Genomic DNA, 19,775 nt, shown 5'->3' with positions numbered 1-19,775 from the left:
TAATAATAATAAGTCTAATGCTACGCCTATTGCTGAATATAAGACTGCATACCATTGATAGGTCAAAGTTTATATTTAAAACATTTTAAGTTCTGGCTAAGAATGAGCATAGAAATGAGACAAAGGCTAGATTCCAACATTATGTAAATGTGGATGATAGACACCACAGCTGGAAATCCAACAATAAAGATCAACAGCTGGGAGCTTAACATCTCAAAATTAGCACATGTTCCACAAAAATCCTGAAAATGTGATGTTTTATAGCTCTCATGTTTTTTCCATTCACCATATTAATAGCTCAATATAAAAATGTGCAGATAAAAGTATAAACGAGGTAGACAACAGATCCTATGTTACAAAGAATTGTGTCGTTTACACTTTATAAGGATGGTTGGTTGGTCAAGATAGAAATCCCAAGAAAATTCACCAAATTTATATCTCATTTACTACATATTTGATGTCCATTGTCTATGCTGAATATGGTTTTTCAAATTGAAGATGATAGGTAATGGGAATATCCATCAGTAACCTGAACCATGACGCGTTTCTCAGAACTTGTCCTTTATTCTCTCAGAATTTTGCATGTCGTTCAGACACTGGATACGTTATGATAGGAAATAAAGATCTAACTGTTCAGTTAATCAAACCACACATACAGAGGAGACAGGCAACAACCACGGTCCACGATTGCCTGATTCACTATCAGTATCAGTACACTTGAATCAGTTTTTAAAGTTCCTATTCACTGGTACGTAGTAACTGTTCAGTCCTGGTTTTCCTTTAAAATATAACAAATGGTCTTCCTTTAAAATGCCTTTGTTGGAAATTGTCTCTCTAAAGCTACATACACACATCCAACTGTTCTCGCCCGATAATTGACTCAGGGCCGATATTGGGCAGGAATCTGGCATGTGTACAGCGCCAGTCGTCCATCATCCGAACGTCCGTCCTGACGGATCCACGGACAATGGAAGACTAATGATCCCAATCCAAGGTAAGCGAGAAAACGCGCAGCGGGGTGCCGCTCCATTGCTCTCCCCCTCCCCTCTCTATAGAGCAGAAGGGTGCTGTATGTACAGCACACGTTCATGCATCGTGCAGTGCTAGTCGTTGGAAATGATCGTGAAAGATCCTTTCCATCGACTAATATTGCACGCGTGTTTGCGGCTTAACAGACCAGGGTCATACATTTTCCTTTATCAGATAGTTCTTGATCTGACAACCAGCATCCTCTGGTTTATGACACCCATTGTAAAAGTTGGAGTTTTGTGTCTGCAGGGGACATAAAACTCAGATAAGGCTAGCAGAGTGGCCCCTGATGGGGATGGAACTCTGAGATGTATTCTGAAACACATTCATTCATAATCCTTATATTTTCAATATACCAGTCTCTATAAAGTAATATATGACTGATTTGTAGCTGGATCGTTATGGTGAGCATTGTGAGACCAGGAAATAATCTCCTAGGCCTCAGGGAAGCCTGGAAACCATATGTAGCCTGTCCTGGTGAACCATAAGTCCCAGACATGCCTAGTTTGGTCTCTGTGAACTCCTTATTTTGTGGTGATTAATATTCTGGGGGATGGCAGTTCAAAAAACCTGTACTTGTGAAATTATTAATAATGGCTAGAACAAGGGCATTTTGGGAAGTGTCCACGGAGCATCATACTCCATGTGGTCACAGCCCTTCAGACAGCCTCCACCCTGCTGTCATTGGATTGTTGTATGAGTCCCATCTCTGTTGTTGGCTTATAAAAAGCCATGTAAGTCTAGCAGAGACAGCTCTCACTGACATCATCTTGTTGCCATGGACAACGGCACTGACACAATGAGCACTGCAGGGAGCCTAGTGACTGATCACACACAGGAAACAATTCATTAAATTTAGTAAAGTGCCATGACGCAATGGGCCTATTTTTTACATATTAAGACCAGAGAAAATTAACTGTCTTGGGAAAACTTGGGTGATCCAGCAAACCTGGAACAATTCTGGTTAGAGAATGAAAACATTTGCCAACGAATAGATAATAATAACAATTTTTAGGAAATCTGTTCCAGGTTTGCTGGATCTCCCTGGTCCTCCTATGATAGTCTATATTCTCCAGTCTTGGAGAGAGTTGATCAGGCCCTACATGTACACCCTTCACAATTCAAAAGGCATAATTTTAATGAGATACAGTATATATTGTAGGGGTTGGGGGTCCCATGGCACCACATAGCCCCCTACTAACCTTAAATACAACTCTTACTAACTTTGAGAATCTTTCCTTCTATCCCCTCCTTTTTGTATTCCACATATTATTTGTTGGTCATTTAGGGAATGGACATTTATACTGTACAAACATTCCCCAATTTAAAGCTTATCAGTTCCCTGAATTACTACATCCTCACTCACAATCCAAACAACAAACACTCTCAGTGTTCCCTTTTGTGACCAGCACTGCTAATGCTACTACCCTCTATCAACAAACACAAATTCTTGTTTAGCTAAATTTATGTAGAAGAAACCACATTAAACTATATGGTACTTTTGTATAATTTTTATTGACTGTAGCGTCCACATGTAACTCAATCATGTGTTTTTCTTTATTGGAATTGTTAGAAAACTATTGAAAAATAAGAAGGGGAACAGTTTGTGCCATGTATTATAATAATTGAATTAATTAATTAATTGAAATAAGAAATTAATTGAAATAAGAAATTACTATAATATAATTTCTTATTTCAATTACCCTTGGACAAGCTGTCTAATGATACAGAATAGAATGGAAACCAAGAGGCTATAGGGAAGACCTAATAATTAATGGATTGATCTACACCTGGAGAGAAGAAAACTTCAAACTCTTTGTGATTCCCCCACTGGCTATAATCTGGGTGTAGCACACACATTGTATTCCTTGGGTCTCATGGTGAAGAACGCTTCAGGACCGAGGTCGAGACTTTCCCTGCTTACCCCAGGCGGAGGGGTAAATGTAAACTTCTGCAGCATTCCTGTGATGAACAAGAAGAGCTCCATTCTGGCCAGACTCTCCCCAACACATACTCTGCGACCTGTAAACAGTAATAGGGATTTATTGAGACATCGGAGACCAGTATATCAAAATAATACAAATATTAGGTACTTCATCCTGAGCACCTTTCTTTTCTTTTGTACAATGCCAAACTTTTACCTGCTGTGTATTTTAGAGTGATATTTTATGCAGATCTCTAAGAAATCATTTGTGAAAGTTTAGATTTTTCATCAGTGAAAACGATTGAGATATAAATGATGTAAAATAGATTACTCACCTTTGGAGAAAGCAAAGAATTCATCTCTCTTTAAAAACTTCCCATCAGCATCAAGGAAATGATTCGGATTAAACTCCCTGGGGCTCTCCCATTTGCTTTCATCATATAGAATTGATGTGAACAAAGGAACCACCGCAGTTCCCTATTAAACAATATTAAAAGTACCCTTAAAGCAGGAATATGTAAAGTAAATACCTTCCAATTCACAACTTTTTGTAAAAAAAAAAGTCATAATACTCAATTTTCCTACATGTAATGAACTATATTGTATAAATTACTATACCCGAATATGTCTTTAAATTACCATTCTGTAATCCTTTACAGAGCTGGCATAAGAATAAAACAGGGAAGTGTAGCTCACTATGTCAATCAATACCCTATAGCTTTTCCCTTTTAACAACCTTTAACAACAATTTACCAACCTGCTCACAGGAGGGGAGAGCACAGAAATGTCTTCACCAATTTGCTGTGATTTGGCCAGTAAACTTGTTCATTGCAGTTCTTTATGCAAGGTAGCTGGGCCCAACTGCAAAACATTGTGGAGATTTTTGATATTTTTGGATATTATCACTGAATAAATGCCATCTTGGTCTAATGCAAATTTGTGTGAATTGGGCTGTTCAACTCCTGGATAGATTCTTGAATTTTTACAGTTTGGGGAGGAACAAAGGCCATTTGGCTCAGAAAAGTTAAGAGCTTTGTCCAGAATGTTCAGAATTCTTGTGGCAGGGCTAAAACTATTTGGAAAAATGTCAAAACTACGACCACAAAAGCCTACGTGCTTGTTTACATAAAAAACATCCTAAACTACAGCAGGTGTGGAAAATTTCTATTTTCGTATTCCATATAAAAAATATGGCCCTATGCCACAAAAAAAAGTGCTGGGTCATTGGAAGGCCCAGATGTAAACACTGACTGCTGCCATTTGCATAACTGGTTGGCCAGCATTACCAGGTAGAGTTAGCCAAGTAGAAAAAATAGCAGAAAAAAGAAACCCAATGACAGCTTGTGTTTTACCAGTTAGGAGAGCAAAAAGAAAGTTTCACATGATCAGGGTCATATTTTGTAAGCAGGAAGTATGAAAGGGAATGCTCTAACTTGCTGTTGCCTCTAATATTTACCTTAGGTATCCGGTAGCCTCTGAAGCTGATATCTGTGGGTGTAGAATGCGTCAGGTACTGAAGGATGTTACCGAAACGTTGAATTTCATGTACTACTGCCAAGCAGTACGGCAAACACTTCTGGTCATCCCACCTGGGGGGGCGCTCCAGTCCAATTACTTCTTCAATTTCATCTTGAACTGTTTCTAGGAGAAGAAATATATTTTTCACTCTACTATACCATCCAATGAATTATAAAAGGGAACAAAATATGTAAAATTGTATGTATTGTTATAAAAGAAAATCTAGAAATGTAAAGATCCAGTCTTTTTAGGAGACCTACTTATACTAACGAGGAGGGGACCAGAAGCAGTCTAGTAGTTGTAGAAGATCCCCACCATAATGCAACTATATTGCAAATACAATCTCTGTTTAACCATTTCCCTATTTAGAGTACAGGGCTGCGTAATATGTTGGCGCTATATAAATCCTGTTTATTATTATTATTATTAATAATAATAATAATAATAATATTAATAATATTAACCATTTTCCAACTGTTGTGAACTGTGTTTGAAGCCAATTGCATTCAAATCAATGGAATCAGCTGGACACTCAATGGTGGCCAAAAGCAACATGTTATGTTCAGCAACTGCAGCGGTAATCCACCTCAACCATCTACAACCACGTGCACAATTGAATAGCAGCAATTGCGAGAGCAATTGAGCCTGCAGAGGTTGACCCGCTGTTAACAACTTCAGGTCTGAAATACTAAGAAGGTTTACACCAGAGAAATAATAACTATATTATTTTTCCAAACTGGATTCCATTGCTTCTTGGTCATTTAATAAAATGTGCTAATGTAAAACCTGCTTGGCCAGAACAAGGAGATATTAAAACAATTCTTCAACATGGAGGAAAAATATACTGTTATGTTCTTATTTAACTTTACTTACTTTGTATATGGGGGTATTTCATCATAAGCAGGATGGCCCACTGTAACGTAGTAGAGGTTGTCTCTGTACCACCAAGCATGAGATCAAAAGTGGATGCAAGCAGGTTTTTTTCGGTAAAGATGTTCTCTTTTTCATCCATTGCTTTTTCCTTTACATAATATTACATAATATAAAAAGTTAGCATTATGCAATAACAATTAAATCCTAATGAGGCCAAGTCTATCAAAAACTACCGGTAGTATTCAGTTTATAGAATCTGCCAGCCATTCTTTAGTTACTTTTGGTACAATATTTTAATAAAGGGAATATAAGTAAATTTAGGTGTAGGTAAAACTACCACCTTAGTAGCCCAAGCTGCTGCTATGGTGACTGGAAACCATGAAATAGCAAGGGCTGGCACGGTTTTTGCTGGTCTGCCTTGCATAGTATAAACTGGTATGTAGGACAGCGGTCACAGTCCGCCAGTAAATTTTGGTGCTCTGCGGCTCTTGGCGGTGAACCCCCCTGTGGGGTCAGTAGAAGAACCCCGCTGGGGGGGCACACTGGCCAGAGCCATGGACCATATCCCCCGTACAGATTGCAGGCTCAGAGAAGTGGGTGGCTTGTGTCTCTGTCTCAGACCTGTGATGGGAGAGTGAGCAGGTTCTGGCATCATCACCTCACTATGGGGGAAGTTTCTTCCTCTTTGAGTGACACCTGGCTCTCCGCGCATGCGCAGTCCAGAACCCGTAAATTTAGTGGTCCATGGGTCCAAAAAGGTTGGTGACCACTGATGTAGGATATCATTTTGGAAATTTAATGGAGATCCCTAGTGCAATGAGAGAACTTCTTCATTGGCCACCAATTTGAGGGGGGACTTCTACATTCATCACTATTGTAAAGCAAAATTCTCCATTGACCACCAATGTAAGTGGAACAAAGTCTGATTTCAAATATGAGGTCAATTGGGTATAGTGGTAGGGCAGTCTGTTAACTGCAATCAGTGTAAATGAAACGGTACAGAGGCCACCACAAAGCCCCAGTAAGTGGGAGCCACAAAGATGTATATTATTGGTGTATGGCAATCAATAGTAAAGGGGACTGGTTGGAAGGGGCGCAAAACGCCAGGTAACATAGATTCAACCAGAACAAGGAGGGGTAGCCGAGAAGTTGACGTCTTTCTAATTTCAGATGAACATTTATTGTTGATGATATTGGGTATCATATCACAAATTCCAAAATGTTTTTGCCAAATTTGCCAAACCAAAAGAAAAACCACCATGGAAGTGTCGTACGAAGATGACTGCTTTGAGGCATCCGGACAGTTACAGTTTAGTATAGTGCAAGGCCCAGACTATCTGAAGTTACCTGGACATTGGCTCTGTAACCATTAGTAAATTATCTATTGGACATTGGCAGCCCCACCACTAACAATGTTTAAACCATTATATCTGTTGATCTGCAACTGATCTTTGTCCAATCTGCAGGTTATCTTTAATTATTTTTGTGTAAACATGGAAATAATTGACCGATCGGTATACAAGACTTTGATTTCTTTCCAGTCACTTCTTGCATTAGAAGTTTGTCTGGAAGTGATGTGGTAAGTGAATGTCATGTGAATGGCTTGAACCTAAGATTTTATAATGGAGAAGGGGGATGATCTGTATTAGTTTGTCATTGTATCTGAGCAGAGAAGGATCATAGATTCTCTGGTCAAAGTAGATCAAGGTGGAAGCATTTATTGGCTCTGCAATTTTGAGCATATTTTGAGCATGTTGCACTGTTATATGTCTCTTCCAATATGAAACTATTAGACAGAGATACCAAAAACATTATTTTTTTTTCTTGCCAAATTCTTTAAGCCCTAGGACAATGCACCTTGAGTAAAGTCCTCTGTTTTCTCTGACTATTTCTTTTTCTACAAGTGACTAACATGGTGGAATGTTAAATGGGACATGTTATCACCACCCACTTGAAAAGTAAATTGTGTAGAAGAAGAACGGATTGCACATTTTCTTTCATTTTTAAGACATTAGTCATTGTACAGATCTATTTTCAAGGACAGGTGCTTTTAAGTATTTTATTTGGTAATTGGAGGTTTACGAACCTTTGGTTAAAATATCAATTTTTCAATCATAAATCACAAAGCTATTTCTTACCCTTTCTTGTTTCTGCATGAAAGCTTCACTGTAAGTCCTGAATGAATCTTCACATTTCACCTCTTTTGCTTGCTTGAAGAGCTCTCTTAAAATTTCATTTAACTGGTCTACTTTCTTTAAAACAATACCAGGAGTTTTCAGAAAATGCTTCAGGATTGGGAAGACATTATAGTACTATGAATGAAAACAATAAGAGTTTAATTCTAATATTTTCACAGCAAATCTAAGTATAAATATGGCTATACATGATCTGTACAAGCATATTGGTAAGGGCAGGGGAACAAATATTTCAAATTTATACTTATTTCACCACTGAAAAAAGGATTAGAAATTTTACTGCTTGTAAGTTGAAAACTTTTTGGGTGTAGTGAGAAATATCTTACCAGGTTGTGCAACCATGTGAAAGAACACAGAGCTAAAGGACAGAGTGATTGTCACCACATCCTGATGAAACATTTGCCTATCTCCATCTCTTGGTAAAAGATATGCCTATAGGGACAATTTTAAGGTTGTTAAAGCGAAACTTTTCATTTAAAAAAAATGATTGTGCATGCGTGAGAATGGCCATGCACAGAAGGAGCAGCCTGAAGCCTTTTGGTAACTGTAATATAGGTAGCCCAGAAGGCAGTGGGTTTTCCCATTCAGTCTTTACCGACATAGTAAAGGTTGAATAGGTCTTAAGAACTGATTGTTGCATCTACTGCCCTACATCCCCTTACACCTTAAACAGTATGTTCCCTTCAATGCAGAATGTGGCTAGCTTTGCCGAATGTAGTAATTACTACACAACCACTGCTGCTGTTCTAATACCACTAATAATACATTACAGTACAGGTGGTCCCTGGGTTAAGGACATCTGACATACGAACGATTCCTAGATTCCTAATGTGCTGGCTGGAGGCTTGGAGGGGGCGGTTTGCATGACTTGCAGAAGAAATCTTTTGCTAAATACAGCTGAGGTTGTGGGTGATCTTAAGGACTGAGAACTTTCTGCATCGTCTTGTAACTCTTTAATGACCAAGACAAACTCTGCATTTGTTTCTTTTTGCACATCAAAGCACAGCTTGCTCCAGAAGTTAATGAATGTCTAGACTCCATAAAGTTGTTTGGGATTAACTCACAGTGAGGATTTTTTACAGTAACTGACACCACGCTGCCTAATAATGTGTTGAGACAAACATCTGTCCTAATTGCTTTTATTAAAATAATGTACCTGTTCCGACTTACATACTAATTCACCTTAAGAACAAACCTACAGTCCCTATCTCGTATGTAACCCAGGGACTACCTGTACAGTTAATGAAGTATGAAAAAATGAGTTTAAAGGTGATTTGATGATGTATATTGATTATACAAAATATGTACTGTTTAACAGATTGTTAAGTTCTGGCTTGCAAACAAATTCAGTGACATCTTTTATGGAAACAAGAGAACTCCATATTTGATAATCAGCCATTGAAAAAGTATTTCCAATTTTGAAAAATAGAATTTTGCTATAATATACCTTGACAGAGGGTTGTCCGGTCATTTTAACAAGATCATCCATTATCGTGATCATTTTCTGGAAGGTTGGGTTATCATAGTCAAAACGTCTCCCGAATAACATACTGAAGGTTATGTTTGGGGGCCCATTATAGAAAACTTTTTTTCCAAATGGTTTACCTGCAACAGTATTTAAAGAGTAAGTGTTTTTGAAGGTTTAAAGCTATTCCATGATCATCCTTTTACTTAAAAATCTCAACAACCATAAACAACTGAGAAATATACATTAACCAGGGTCAGACTTTTCAGGTACAAACACAAATGTGTCACTTAATTATAACCCCAATATTAAATCCAAAAGTAAAAAATTACATATGAAACCACGGGTACAAATATCTAGCAGACTGCAGTACTGCAAGCATTATACTCCAATGGAAAACTATTGTGGCTATGTACATAATATTAGTCTTCTTAGCATTTCACTTCACTTCTACGCATTTCATTTAATTTGTATTTTTTATTCAACTATGAATAACTCATATGTTAGTCTGTAGATCATATTATAATTTGTTATTTCACCACTGTGCATAGTAACAGGATTACTTTAAAGAGCAAACAAGTCTTGAAGTCTTGAAACTTGTATTATGACCGCGGGGTCTGGTCTGGAGGACATTAATTCTCTGCATTGATACAAATACATTTTGTTGGGCTGGTGACCCTAAGTGAAGATAATTAAAAATTTATCAGAACAGGGCCTACAGTCAATGGTATTTGCTGGACCCTAATATGGCTATCAACTCTGTATTCAGACCTAAGATCCAAGCTTATGGCAACACCAAATTCCTTTAAGGATTTGGGATATACAGGCAGTCCCCTAGTTAAAGACATCCAACATATGGACGACTCCTAGATTCCAACGGGGCTTGCCTGCTCGTTCATGTGCAAGACAGAGGCTTGATGGGGGGGCGGTTTGCATGACTTCCAGAATAAGTCTTTTGCTGTTCTGCAGCGCTCTTGTAACTCTTTAATGACCAAGACAAACTCTGCAGTTGTTTTTTTTGCATAATAAAGCACAGCTTGTTCCGGAAGTTAATGAATGTCAAGGCCCTATAAAGTTTTTTTTTGTTTTTGCTTTGTTTGTGATTAACTCACAGTGAGGATTTTATGCAGTAACTGACACCATGCTGCCTAATAATAGGTAGAGACAAACATCCACCCTAATTGCATATATTAAAATAATGTACCTGTTCCAACTTACATACAAATTCAACTTAAGGACAAATCTACAGTCTCTGTCTCGTATGTAACCCAGGGACTACCTGTATAATGTTACAATATTCCGAGCATCACAACGTAAATCAGTGCTGCGACATGTAAAAATGGATGTCACTTAGGAACAGCAGTCTTTTACAATGTCCACCAATCAATCATGAATCATGCGCTATGGAAAACATTACATGGTACTTTTTTTCAATCCAAAGAAATTTCTCCCTGCCACAAAACAGCTAATTTTCTCTGTGCCTTCCAGGCCAATGTTCTTCCATGGTTGCATTTGTATATGTGGCCTTTAAGGACTAAAACGAACAGCAAAAAAGTGCCAGATGACAGAAAGTGTTCAGCTTGCCTTATGTTCAGATTTGTTTCAACAGATCCAGTAATAGTGGACTTACCATTGTAAGACTGAATAGCTGCATTTAAGAACTGGAGCTCCTCAATAATTCTGCCTTCGATTGCTCCCTTTCCCATCCCAAGATCTCGCAGAATGGAAAGAGTGAATCTTCGAGTAACTTTCCACCCTTCCCCATTGGAGAAAATCACTCCTATAAGAGAAAATAGGCGTTCCATTAACATTATCCTTATTAATTTGAATATTTTTAGGTAAAATGTCTTGTAATGTAATGTTAACAAATATTCAACAAACAAAAAGACTTGGTGTATATTAAATGAATCTTTTATTGCAGAAATTTATTTTATTTTATAGGTTACAGTCATTTGTTAACTTGATTGCCCTTGACCTTGGCCTTAGTACTTTTAGATTGAAGTCAGAACACCAGATCTAGTTGCTGAGGGTCACTAAGACACTAGGGTAAACTTACTAAAGCAGATTGACCAAATTTTTTTCACTTAGTCTACTAAAAAATTAATCAATACCTAATCACCAGCAAAGGAAGTGCATAAAAAAATAGGATTTTGCTTGCACACATTTGATTGGTTGAGATCAGCACCTTCACTTCATTCAAAATAGATAGGGACATAATATTAACACACCATGATTCTTCTGGAAGTCATCAACAATGAGTATTGGACCACGATTTCCAAAATCATAGTTAGACTTGACCAGAGCTTCTTGATTGGCCTCATACCCAACCAAAACCACAGCTTTTGTTCTCCCAAAATGGAATGTAAAGAATGTGCCATATGTCTTGGCTAGCTGAAAAAGAAATTTATTATAACAATCATTTATAAAAGAGACAGAAATGTATTACTGTAGTTATATGAAATCTGCTCAAGGTGGAAGCAATCAATAGGAGAACTCACAAATGTTACAATTGTCATTGGGAAGTTAGGATTACTAGCTATACATAAATTCATTTTAGGATAATGTCAGGCAGCAACGGAAAAGCCTTTCACTTACCTGCAGAATCTCAATCACAATATTTTGGGTTTACTAATGAGAGTACAATTTCATATTGATGGGCAGAAAGATCCAGACCCTGGCATCTGTTGGCATGCCTTCGATGTGGCTCTTGGTCTGATCAATGTTCACTTTAACAATTGCTTATTAAATGACATTTTTTGTACTTTAGAAAGTATTAGAAATCTAAATTTTGATAATAATTACATATACATACATCAGAAGTGCTACAAATGTCCTTAATGCCTGACGAAATGTAAAGAAAAATTAAAATTGGCAATTTAACTCTACTAACTTAACATAACAAGCTTGTATATTAAAAAGAGAATAGAAAAGATACATTTTGAATATTGAGCAACCTACTAATATTTATAGGTACCTTGTCCACCTCTTCCACCTGTGTACCCCTTCTAGCAGCCATTGTCTGCCAGGGTTTAGTAGAACCCCAGGGTTCATTCAAATGTTCCCAGGTCTCACTGTAACTGTTGTTGATTGATCTCCCACTTGATAATGTCTGAAAAGTTCTGATGCCAACCTACTTGGTAGAGCCAGCTGCATTCTGTAAAAATTGGAATTCTAGCCAACACACAGAGTCAACTTTCCTCCCACTAGCTACCAATTTAGGAGGCTTTTACCCCCTTGATCCCCAAAAAATGCTTTCAGCATTGGTTTCATGAAGCCCCTAATAAATGGCATGGGGTCCTTGAGACATGAAAACTATATCAAGGGCTTCTCAGGAGTAAAAGGGTTGAGAAAGGTTGCTTTATAGGGAAGAGCAATTTTTAATTTTTAGCTTTGGGCCCATTGATTGGACAGTAAGTTTGACATAAGATGACAAACAGATTATTTCACTTGAGAGGGTGCTTTAAGGTGCATGTAAAATTATTTTCTTTTCTTACTATTTGTCACTGCACAGACAGCATGGTGGCTCAGAGGTTAGCACTCCGGCCTTTGCAGCGCTGGGTTCCAGGTTAGAATCTCAGCCAGGACAATATCTGCATGGAGATTGTAGGTTCTCCAAGAGTTTTTTCCAGGTACTCTGTTTTCCTCCCATTTTGATAACTGAGCTCCTTAAATAGGCCACTGGGCTGCCTATCAGATTGATTTCATTCTTTCAACATATTTATAAAAACATCCCTGCAAATAACCACTGTTACAGCCTTTCACCGCTGCAATTTCTGACAACCGCTGAGCATCACTGGAGAAGTAGAGCAAGGCTCACCAGGTTACTACGATTAGATATTTTTGAATATACCTGGTAAGTCCAAGGTTTATACCTTTTTTTACCTTTCTTTACCTAATAATGTATTATAAAATGTAAATACATTAATTTGTAACAGAAACAACAATTTACAATAAATAGTGTAAGATTCTATTTCATAACGTATTAATGATTAAAATTTGGTTTTTGAAAAATAGTTTTAAGAATTTAAGAGTTGTTTATTCTACCCTAACCATGTTTTAGATAAACTATTGCCATTCATGTAAATTAATCCGTTTAGTAAACTTTCCATTAAGACTTTTCATCTCTCTCATCAATATGTATGGAATAAACATTTTTTCCCTTTCATCAAATACTATTAAGTAAGACAAGCCATCAATATAACAGACGTTACCCGAAGACCCCTAATGTACTCATTTTAGCAGGGGTTCTCCGAGACCTAAAGATTATTTTAGGGTTCCTAGGGAATAAAAAACAAAATGGGAAGGGCTGAGCGAGATCCTTTGTTGAGTTGTACTGCTTTTGCTATGGAGATTTCTCCTTATTTTTTGCCCAGAACATGGTGGGAATCTAGGGAGAAACTTCTCCTTACTTGAAATCCTTATGAGTGCACAGGATGATAAGATAATCTTCCCAAGAGAGACTGGAAAAGCAATAAAATTTGACAAAAGATATTTTTTCTTTGCCCCCATTTTATCTGAAACTGCTCAAAGGTTTTAGATGTTGGTGGATCTGGTATATCTGAGGATATAGCAAAAATAACATTTAGCCCACAATTTGTTTGTTAATATTGTGCATATCCTTAGCTAAAGACCGATAACAAAATGCTTCCTAATTCACTTAGCAATGATCCTGAGGTCTGATTTCTTCTCCTCTAAACTTGCAACATCACAGATTCCTTTTTCTTAACAGCCACCCTAATAACTTTCCTAATCGAGCTCCAACTACCCTGGACCCCATAGCAGCAGCATGAGCTTCTATAGGTCTTGGTACTGTGAATAACACAAAAGTAGTGGCAATACTCAGAACAGATACTGTGAATCATATCCAGCATACAAACAAAAAAGAAGTGTTACTATGTAACCCCGATACGTACAACATAAAATAATTTGGATTTACACCAAGCATTTAAAACAGCCATGGTAGTGCAAGCATCTATACATTCTGAACTTAAACAGATTTAGAAAATGACTCCCAGGACTGGGCATTATACCTACAGTACATACACAAAAGGAACGGGTACCAAGATCTCTTCTTAGCTTATACGTAAGCTTCATATATATAAGCTTCTGAAATAATACTGAGAATGACATTCATCATAAGAAATAAAACAAGTCCAAATAGAACGTGAAAAGAGAACGTTTTACAAGAAAACAAAAAAAAAAAATATTGGCACAAAAAAATCAGATCCAATCTCTACATGAGTAAAATAATTTTATATGTCTATAAAGTACAGCTCATTAAAACGAAAACATAGAAAACACCCGTCAATAAAATTACAAGTATGAAAAGAATTTGTTGAGGGTAAATAGACTACATTAGGCACAAGGCACTGAGCTTGGCAGAGAAAGGTTGGGCAGGTGATTGCTGTGTTATGGTAGTTATGGTCCAGGAATGTGATATAGAAGAGGATAATATTCAATGGGTATGTTTACAGATATTGATAATTGGTAATGAATACGAGCTCTGAGTCTTCATGATGACGTATGTTATGTGTATATTTTACAGTATAAACACCTGGTAAGGCATTCTATGCCACAGCAGATAATGATATGGCCTAGGAGCAGTGCCAGCAGTCCTCCAGTTCCCCTTACTGGTTCCAGGTCCAGGTCACTATTAAAGGTTTTATCACAACCCAACCCTCTTTTCTGGGGTGTTAGTAGGACAGGAAAGATGCAGAGAGCTTACAGGCAACACACGCCTGGGGACTGGAGAATTCGCAGATTACATCCATACAGTGCTGTCCATGAAAGTATGGACAGATTCTGCTCCTGAATCCTCCATATACTATCCCATAATAACTCCTCACATGATAAATATGGGCATGGTGCATGACAATGGTGACCCTGTACAAATCCAAATTACAAAGATGTCATCAGTTCTTTAAAAATCCCTTTTTTTGTGGTGCAATGCCTACCCAGTTTTTCCCAGTTTAATTGCCAAATTTTATAACTGATCATGAATGCCAAAGAATAAACTGTTAGTATATAACATATGCAGGTTCATTGGGTTTATATATGGTGGCATTGATCAGAAAAGGACAGGCAGCACCCGGCTCCTTCTTCAGACCATGTGATAGAAGCAGCCTTGGATGGAGTTTTAAAAAGTGTTACCTCAATGAAAGTGTTATCCTGCCTTCTAATATCCAAAATGTGCATGTTCCCAATCAGTGGCAAAGGTCTGGGTCCTGGGGGAAATTTGTAGTTCTTCTTTTTAGAAAGGTCCAATCGGATTTTCATGCACATCATAACAAGGGTGCATATTAGGAAAAGTGTTACTGGGTCTTGAAGGATTGCCATAGTGTAGTATTACCTGTCATTAGTCCGAGATTACATTTATTACTGGGACTCTTATATACGGTACTTAAGTAGGTCTGTCCCTTTCCAAAGAACTATTTATTTTCTCAGGGTATTTGTTTCATTGTCTGAACATTAGATTATTAAATTCAGAAAAATAAAGAATGACAAAGTTTGTTTTTCTTTTCAACTCCTAAAACATACCAGAGCCTTTTTAAGAACTCTGTAAGTGGTGCACATTTATCTGTACCAACGAAATACAGCAAACACTGTTTTTTTATATTTTAAATAAATAAATAAATATATATATATATATATATATATATATATATATATCATATTATTGCATTTACAATTGAAAAATCCATATTCCCAACGTTTTGAGATAGGAGAGAGACCCCAAGTAATGGAAACACACCAGTAGTTTAGGTTTTAAAGGTTTAATGTAGCTTTTCTCAATCTATATATACCCATTATATCCCATATATCCCATTATATACCCATCTAATAATAATAATAATAATACTATTACCAGGTTAATGAACCCCTTGCTAAGACCAATTATTTAGGTGTCACTAGGGGAAAATCCTTTAACATTTCATGGTCAAGGAGGAGAAGGTACACTGTAACAGAAAACCATTATTTTCAATCCATATTACCGCTGATTTACATTGAACTATGGGATCCACTTAAGTATGCAATCAAGTATTCAATGTACTGTGCACTTATTTAATAACTGATCTAAATTATGAATAATTGTACCAAAATATTTAATCAAAATATCAATCATAACACCAAAATCTTTCAAACTCAATTTATTGGTCACGTTTGAAAATATTGCACATATGCTTAGCTTAAGACAGATAAGCAGATAACCATCTTTATAAAGTAAAAAATATCATAACATCATATCATGCAGCTGGCCCTTCCAAGTGGCGTTGGCTCCAATATTATGTAGGCATCATCAGTGATCAATGATTGACAGTTTGAGGAACTCCTGAAATCACTGGAGGGACTTTAGGGTTCTATCAAACCCTGGTTGACAAAGGTTGGTGTGAAATGTATAATACTTTATTGACCACTATCTATGCATCCAACTATATATCAGATCACAAAGAAGAACAAATGAGGTGAATAAAGGACAGATAGATTTGGTGCAGCCTCTCTCATTTAGAGAAATCAGAAACAATTAGATAACTGGAACAGTAATTGATGTTTTAAAGCAGATGTGGTGCTTCTGAAGGAGCACTCTGCGTCATGCAACCCACCCTGCATTAGTGGTAAACGTATGCTCCTTGGATGTATGGGGTAATAGTGATTTGAGGAACTGAGCTGATCTGTAACATTTTGTAACTCTTTAATGACCAAGACAAACTCTGCAGTTGTTTCTTTTTGCAGATCAAAGCACAGCTTGCTCCAGAAGGTAATGAATATCTAGTCTCCAGAAAGATTATTTTTTTTTGCTTTGTGAGTAACTCACAGTGAGGTTTTTATACAGTAACTGACACCACGCTGCCTAATATTATGTTGAGACAAACATCTGTCCTAATTGCATTTGTTAAAATAATGTACCTGTTCCGACTTACATACAAATTCAACTTAAGAACAAACCTATCTAGTATGTAACCCGGGGACTACCTGTACAGCATACCACTAATGTAAACTGCATAGTTATATATATTGGTACAAACCAGTGGTGAATATGCAGAGTAAGCTTCTACCTAAATATTCACCTTTTCATCTTACTGCAAATAGTACTTTTGAAATTGATGCAATCTCTTCCATGTATGTGAACACTGTGGGAAAACAAACAAACACACAAAATAACTTTAATATTGCGAAACTTCAAGGGATTAAGTGCAAAAGGGAGATGGATTTGGGATAAACTATTCAGTCATTTCAGAGAAGGTTTAACGTACTTGATTTTCCTGAAATCCACCACCTATTGTACCATGTAATGTTAGATGTGTGGACTACAATAAACAGGTCTTTGAGCCTCTAAAGGTCTCTTATGGCAAAGATTAAAAAATATTGTTGCTCATATCTGCAAATAGGACAGAAAGAGCTGAGCATGAGATGGGAACTTTTCAGAATCTAGTTGGCTATGTGCATGCTATTGCTTATGATACCATGCAGGACATCATCAAAAGGAATCAAAAGGAAAGTAGACATTCTGAAAATGTTAGCTTATTGTCCGTCTCTGACTGCATTACTTTAGGCCCTAGTACCATCATGGAGCAGATATTGCTATCTGCAAGATTTTGCAGTATTCATGTCAAGCTGTGCCATAACTGTATGCATCCTTCATAAAATGTGAGCCAATGTGTGTAGCTTATGTGTCCATCAGAATGTTCCCCGCATACCACTGCATGGATGGAGATCTTTAAGTCGTGTCAGGTCATGTGACTAGTATCTGCTCCTTGAAAAATTTTAATTTACTAATAACTGTTGTGAACTTATATCTAGATTACACTAAAGCAGACTTCCTAAAATTCCTGGGAGGATTACCCTGCAATGTCATGGAAATTATGGGTTCCCATGGACCCCAGGATAATCCTTCTAGATTCCATATGAATACCACTGCCCATCGCTGTAATAGGGCAAGACTCTACCACTGGACTTGTACCACAGCAATGGGCCACAGCAGCCACTAAAGTCACCCCCCTCCTGTCCACAACTAGGCTTCAATTAGTATCTGGACCCCATTAATGACATGAGGTTGTGTGTGGTAGCTGATGGCTATGCCATGGTGTGCTGAATGTAGGAGCAGGTGTAACAATGGAGTTTTTGACTTCTTTTTTTATTTCTCTAATTTTTGTAAAACTTGATAAGGAAAACAAAAGCCCATATATTTATATTAGGGAGTACATTTATGAATACAGGCTTGGAGCTCCTCATTGCAGTGTATTGAGGATCTAACTTGATAGCCGTATTGAAGGAAAAGGTAAGCTAAAATTCTGGACAAGTGCCATGTAGAATCTTCCAAACATGAACATCTGACATATCAAGTTAGGGAGTTGCACAAAACTTAAATACATTACAAAGAATCATAGAACAGGCTAGTTCCAGCTATTTTGAAACAACTACAATATAATTGTACTTTGGAGTCCAAAAATGTTTCATCCAAGAAGACTAAACTATCCCCATGGTCAACAACACAACATTCCAAGAACCTGGAGAAAAGTCATTTGTTCTCATAACATTTTCCAGTACATCTCATTCTAGCAAGTTAACCTATATGATATAATGAACAAAACAAATAAGAGGCTAAAAAAGAAAAAAAAAACATAATACTTTTCTATTTCAAGCCTAAGAAAGTTCCAGCTGATGTACATCTAAATATAAATGCTGGAATTGATGACTTGCTAGATTGAGGACCACTAATAAACATTTTGTAGCCAAATGGGTTACATCTATTATTAAAAAGTAAACTACCTGCAGTTAATCAAATGCTAACAATACTGCTAAAGGAAAGGATTCTGTTTAACTTTACCTTGCTTAAACTTTTAACAGCTGACTGCAGTTGACCTTAGTTGTCCTGCAGATGCATGAACAATAATTACACAGAATAGCAGACAAAGCTCTGGCATTCATTTTTTATGTCTGCTTTGCATTATCGCAGTTCCATAAACTTAAAGATTGCATTCTTCCCGAACATACATGCAATACTTTATAGTATCTATACAGAATCTATTGGAACATTGAACGGCACAGACGAAGGTAGCCCTGATTGTACAATTTCCTTTGGTTTTACTATCAGCTTTGGGGTGTCAGGGTTTACTTAGGTAACGCTCACATTTCTTGGCAGATTGTATGGATATTAAATCATTAGATTGCAAAAATATGTTTCTGGAGTTCCCTGGAACAAAGTTGATGCTGGTATGGTCTTTTTAATCAGTACCAGGACTGCACCCAAAGAATACCCCCACCCCCTTATATTCATGATCTGTGAACTATCATAGTTTGGCCGCCCTGTCCTGTTTGCTTCCCCTCTTGATGTAGCATCCAAGGCAGCCACCACAATATTCCTACTCCAAAGCCCGACTCTGCTTTTAATATAAGCAAAGACATTAAAGAGAACCTACCAGGTTGCTAATGAAAACAAAAAGCAACTTCCAGCAAGAGAATAAGAAGTCTAACTTACTCTGCGGAGGCCCAGGTTTTCTTCCCCGACTATGCGGCCTAAAACAACTGAGCAGTATTGTAGAGGTCAGAGGTGGTAAATGCCTGTTATTTAGGTATATTTTATCTAATTATCTGCATAAATATGGAAATTATATTCCTATCAATGCATATAGGTATTCAATTAAAGAAGGTTCATGCACAAATAATAGCTAGTCATTCAAACAGTTTAATTAAGAAAACAAGGTAAGACAAAGTACACAGCAATATTGTCAGATATTTAAACACATAGGAACTTCAATTATTGATACATATA

General features: G+C 37.1%; 1 protein-coding gene across 1 annotated transcript; it reads right to left on the bottom strand.

Annotated features, from left to right (window-relative positions):
• Positions 1 to 2,559: 2,559 nt before the first annotated feature.
• On the bottom strand, positions 2,560 to 15,353 carry LOC140334509 (cytochrome P450 2W1-like). Its single transcript, XM_072416783.1, has 9 exons — positions 15,155 to 15,353; positions 11,233 to 11,395; positions 10,635 to 10,784; positions 8,987 to 9,144; positions 7,483 to 7,656; positions 5,345 to 5,492; positions 4,410 to 4,594; positions 3,289 to 3,430; positions 2,560 to 3,051 (listed from the first exon to the last, which is right to left on the bottom strand). The coding sequence occupies exons 1-9, from the start codon at positions 15,338 to 15,340 to the stop codon at positions 2,864 to 2,866; spliced, it is 1,494 nt and encodes a 497-aa protein (XP_072272884.1). The 5' UTR covers positions 15,341 to 15,353; the 3' UTR covers positions 2,560 to 2,863.
• Between the last annotated feature and the right edge of the window lie 4,422 nt (positions 15,354 to 19,775).

The sequence above is a fragment of the Pyxicephalus adspersus genome, chromosome 7 (assembly GCF_032062135.1).
Source record: "Pyxicephalus adspersus chromosome 7, UCB_Pads_2.0, whole genome shotgun sequence".
In the NCBI taxonomy this organism is placed as follows: domain Eukaryota; kingdom Metazoa; phylum Chordata; class Amphibia; order Anura; family Pyxicephalidae; genus Pyxicephalus; species Pyxicephalus adspersus.
Note: the sequence above shows the minus strand (reverse complement) of the source record. Positions and strands in the feature narration are given on the sequence as shown.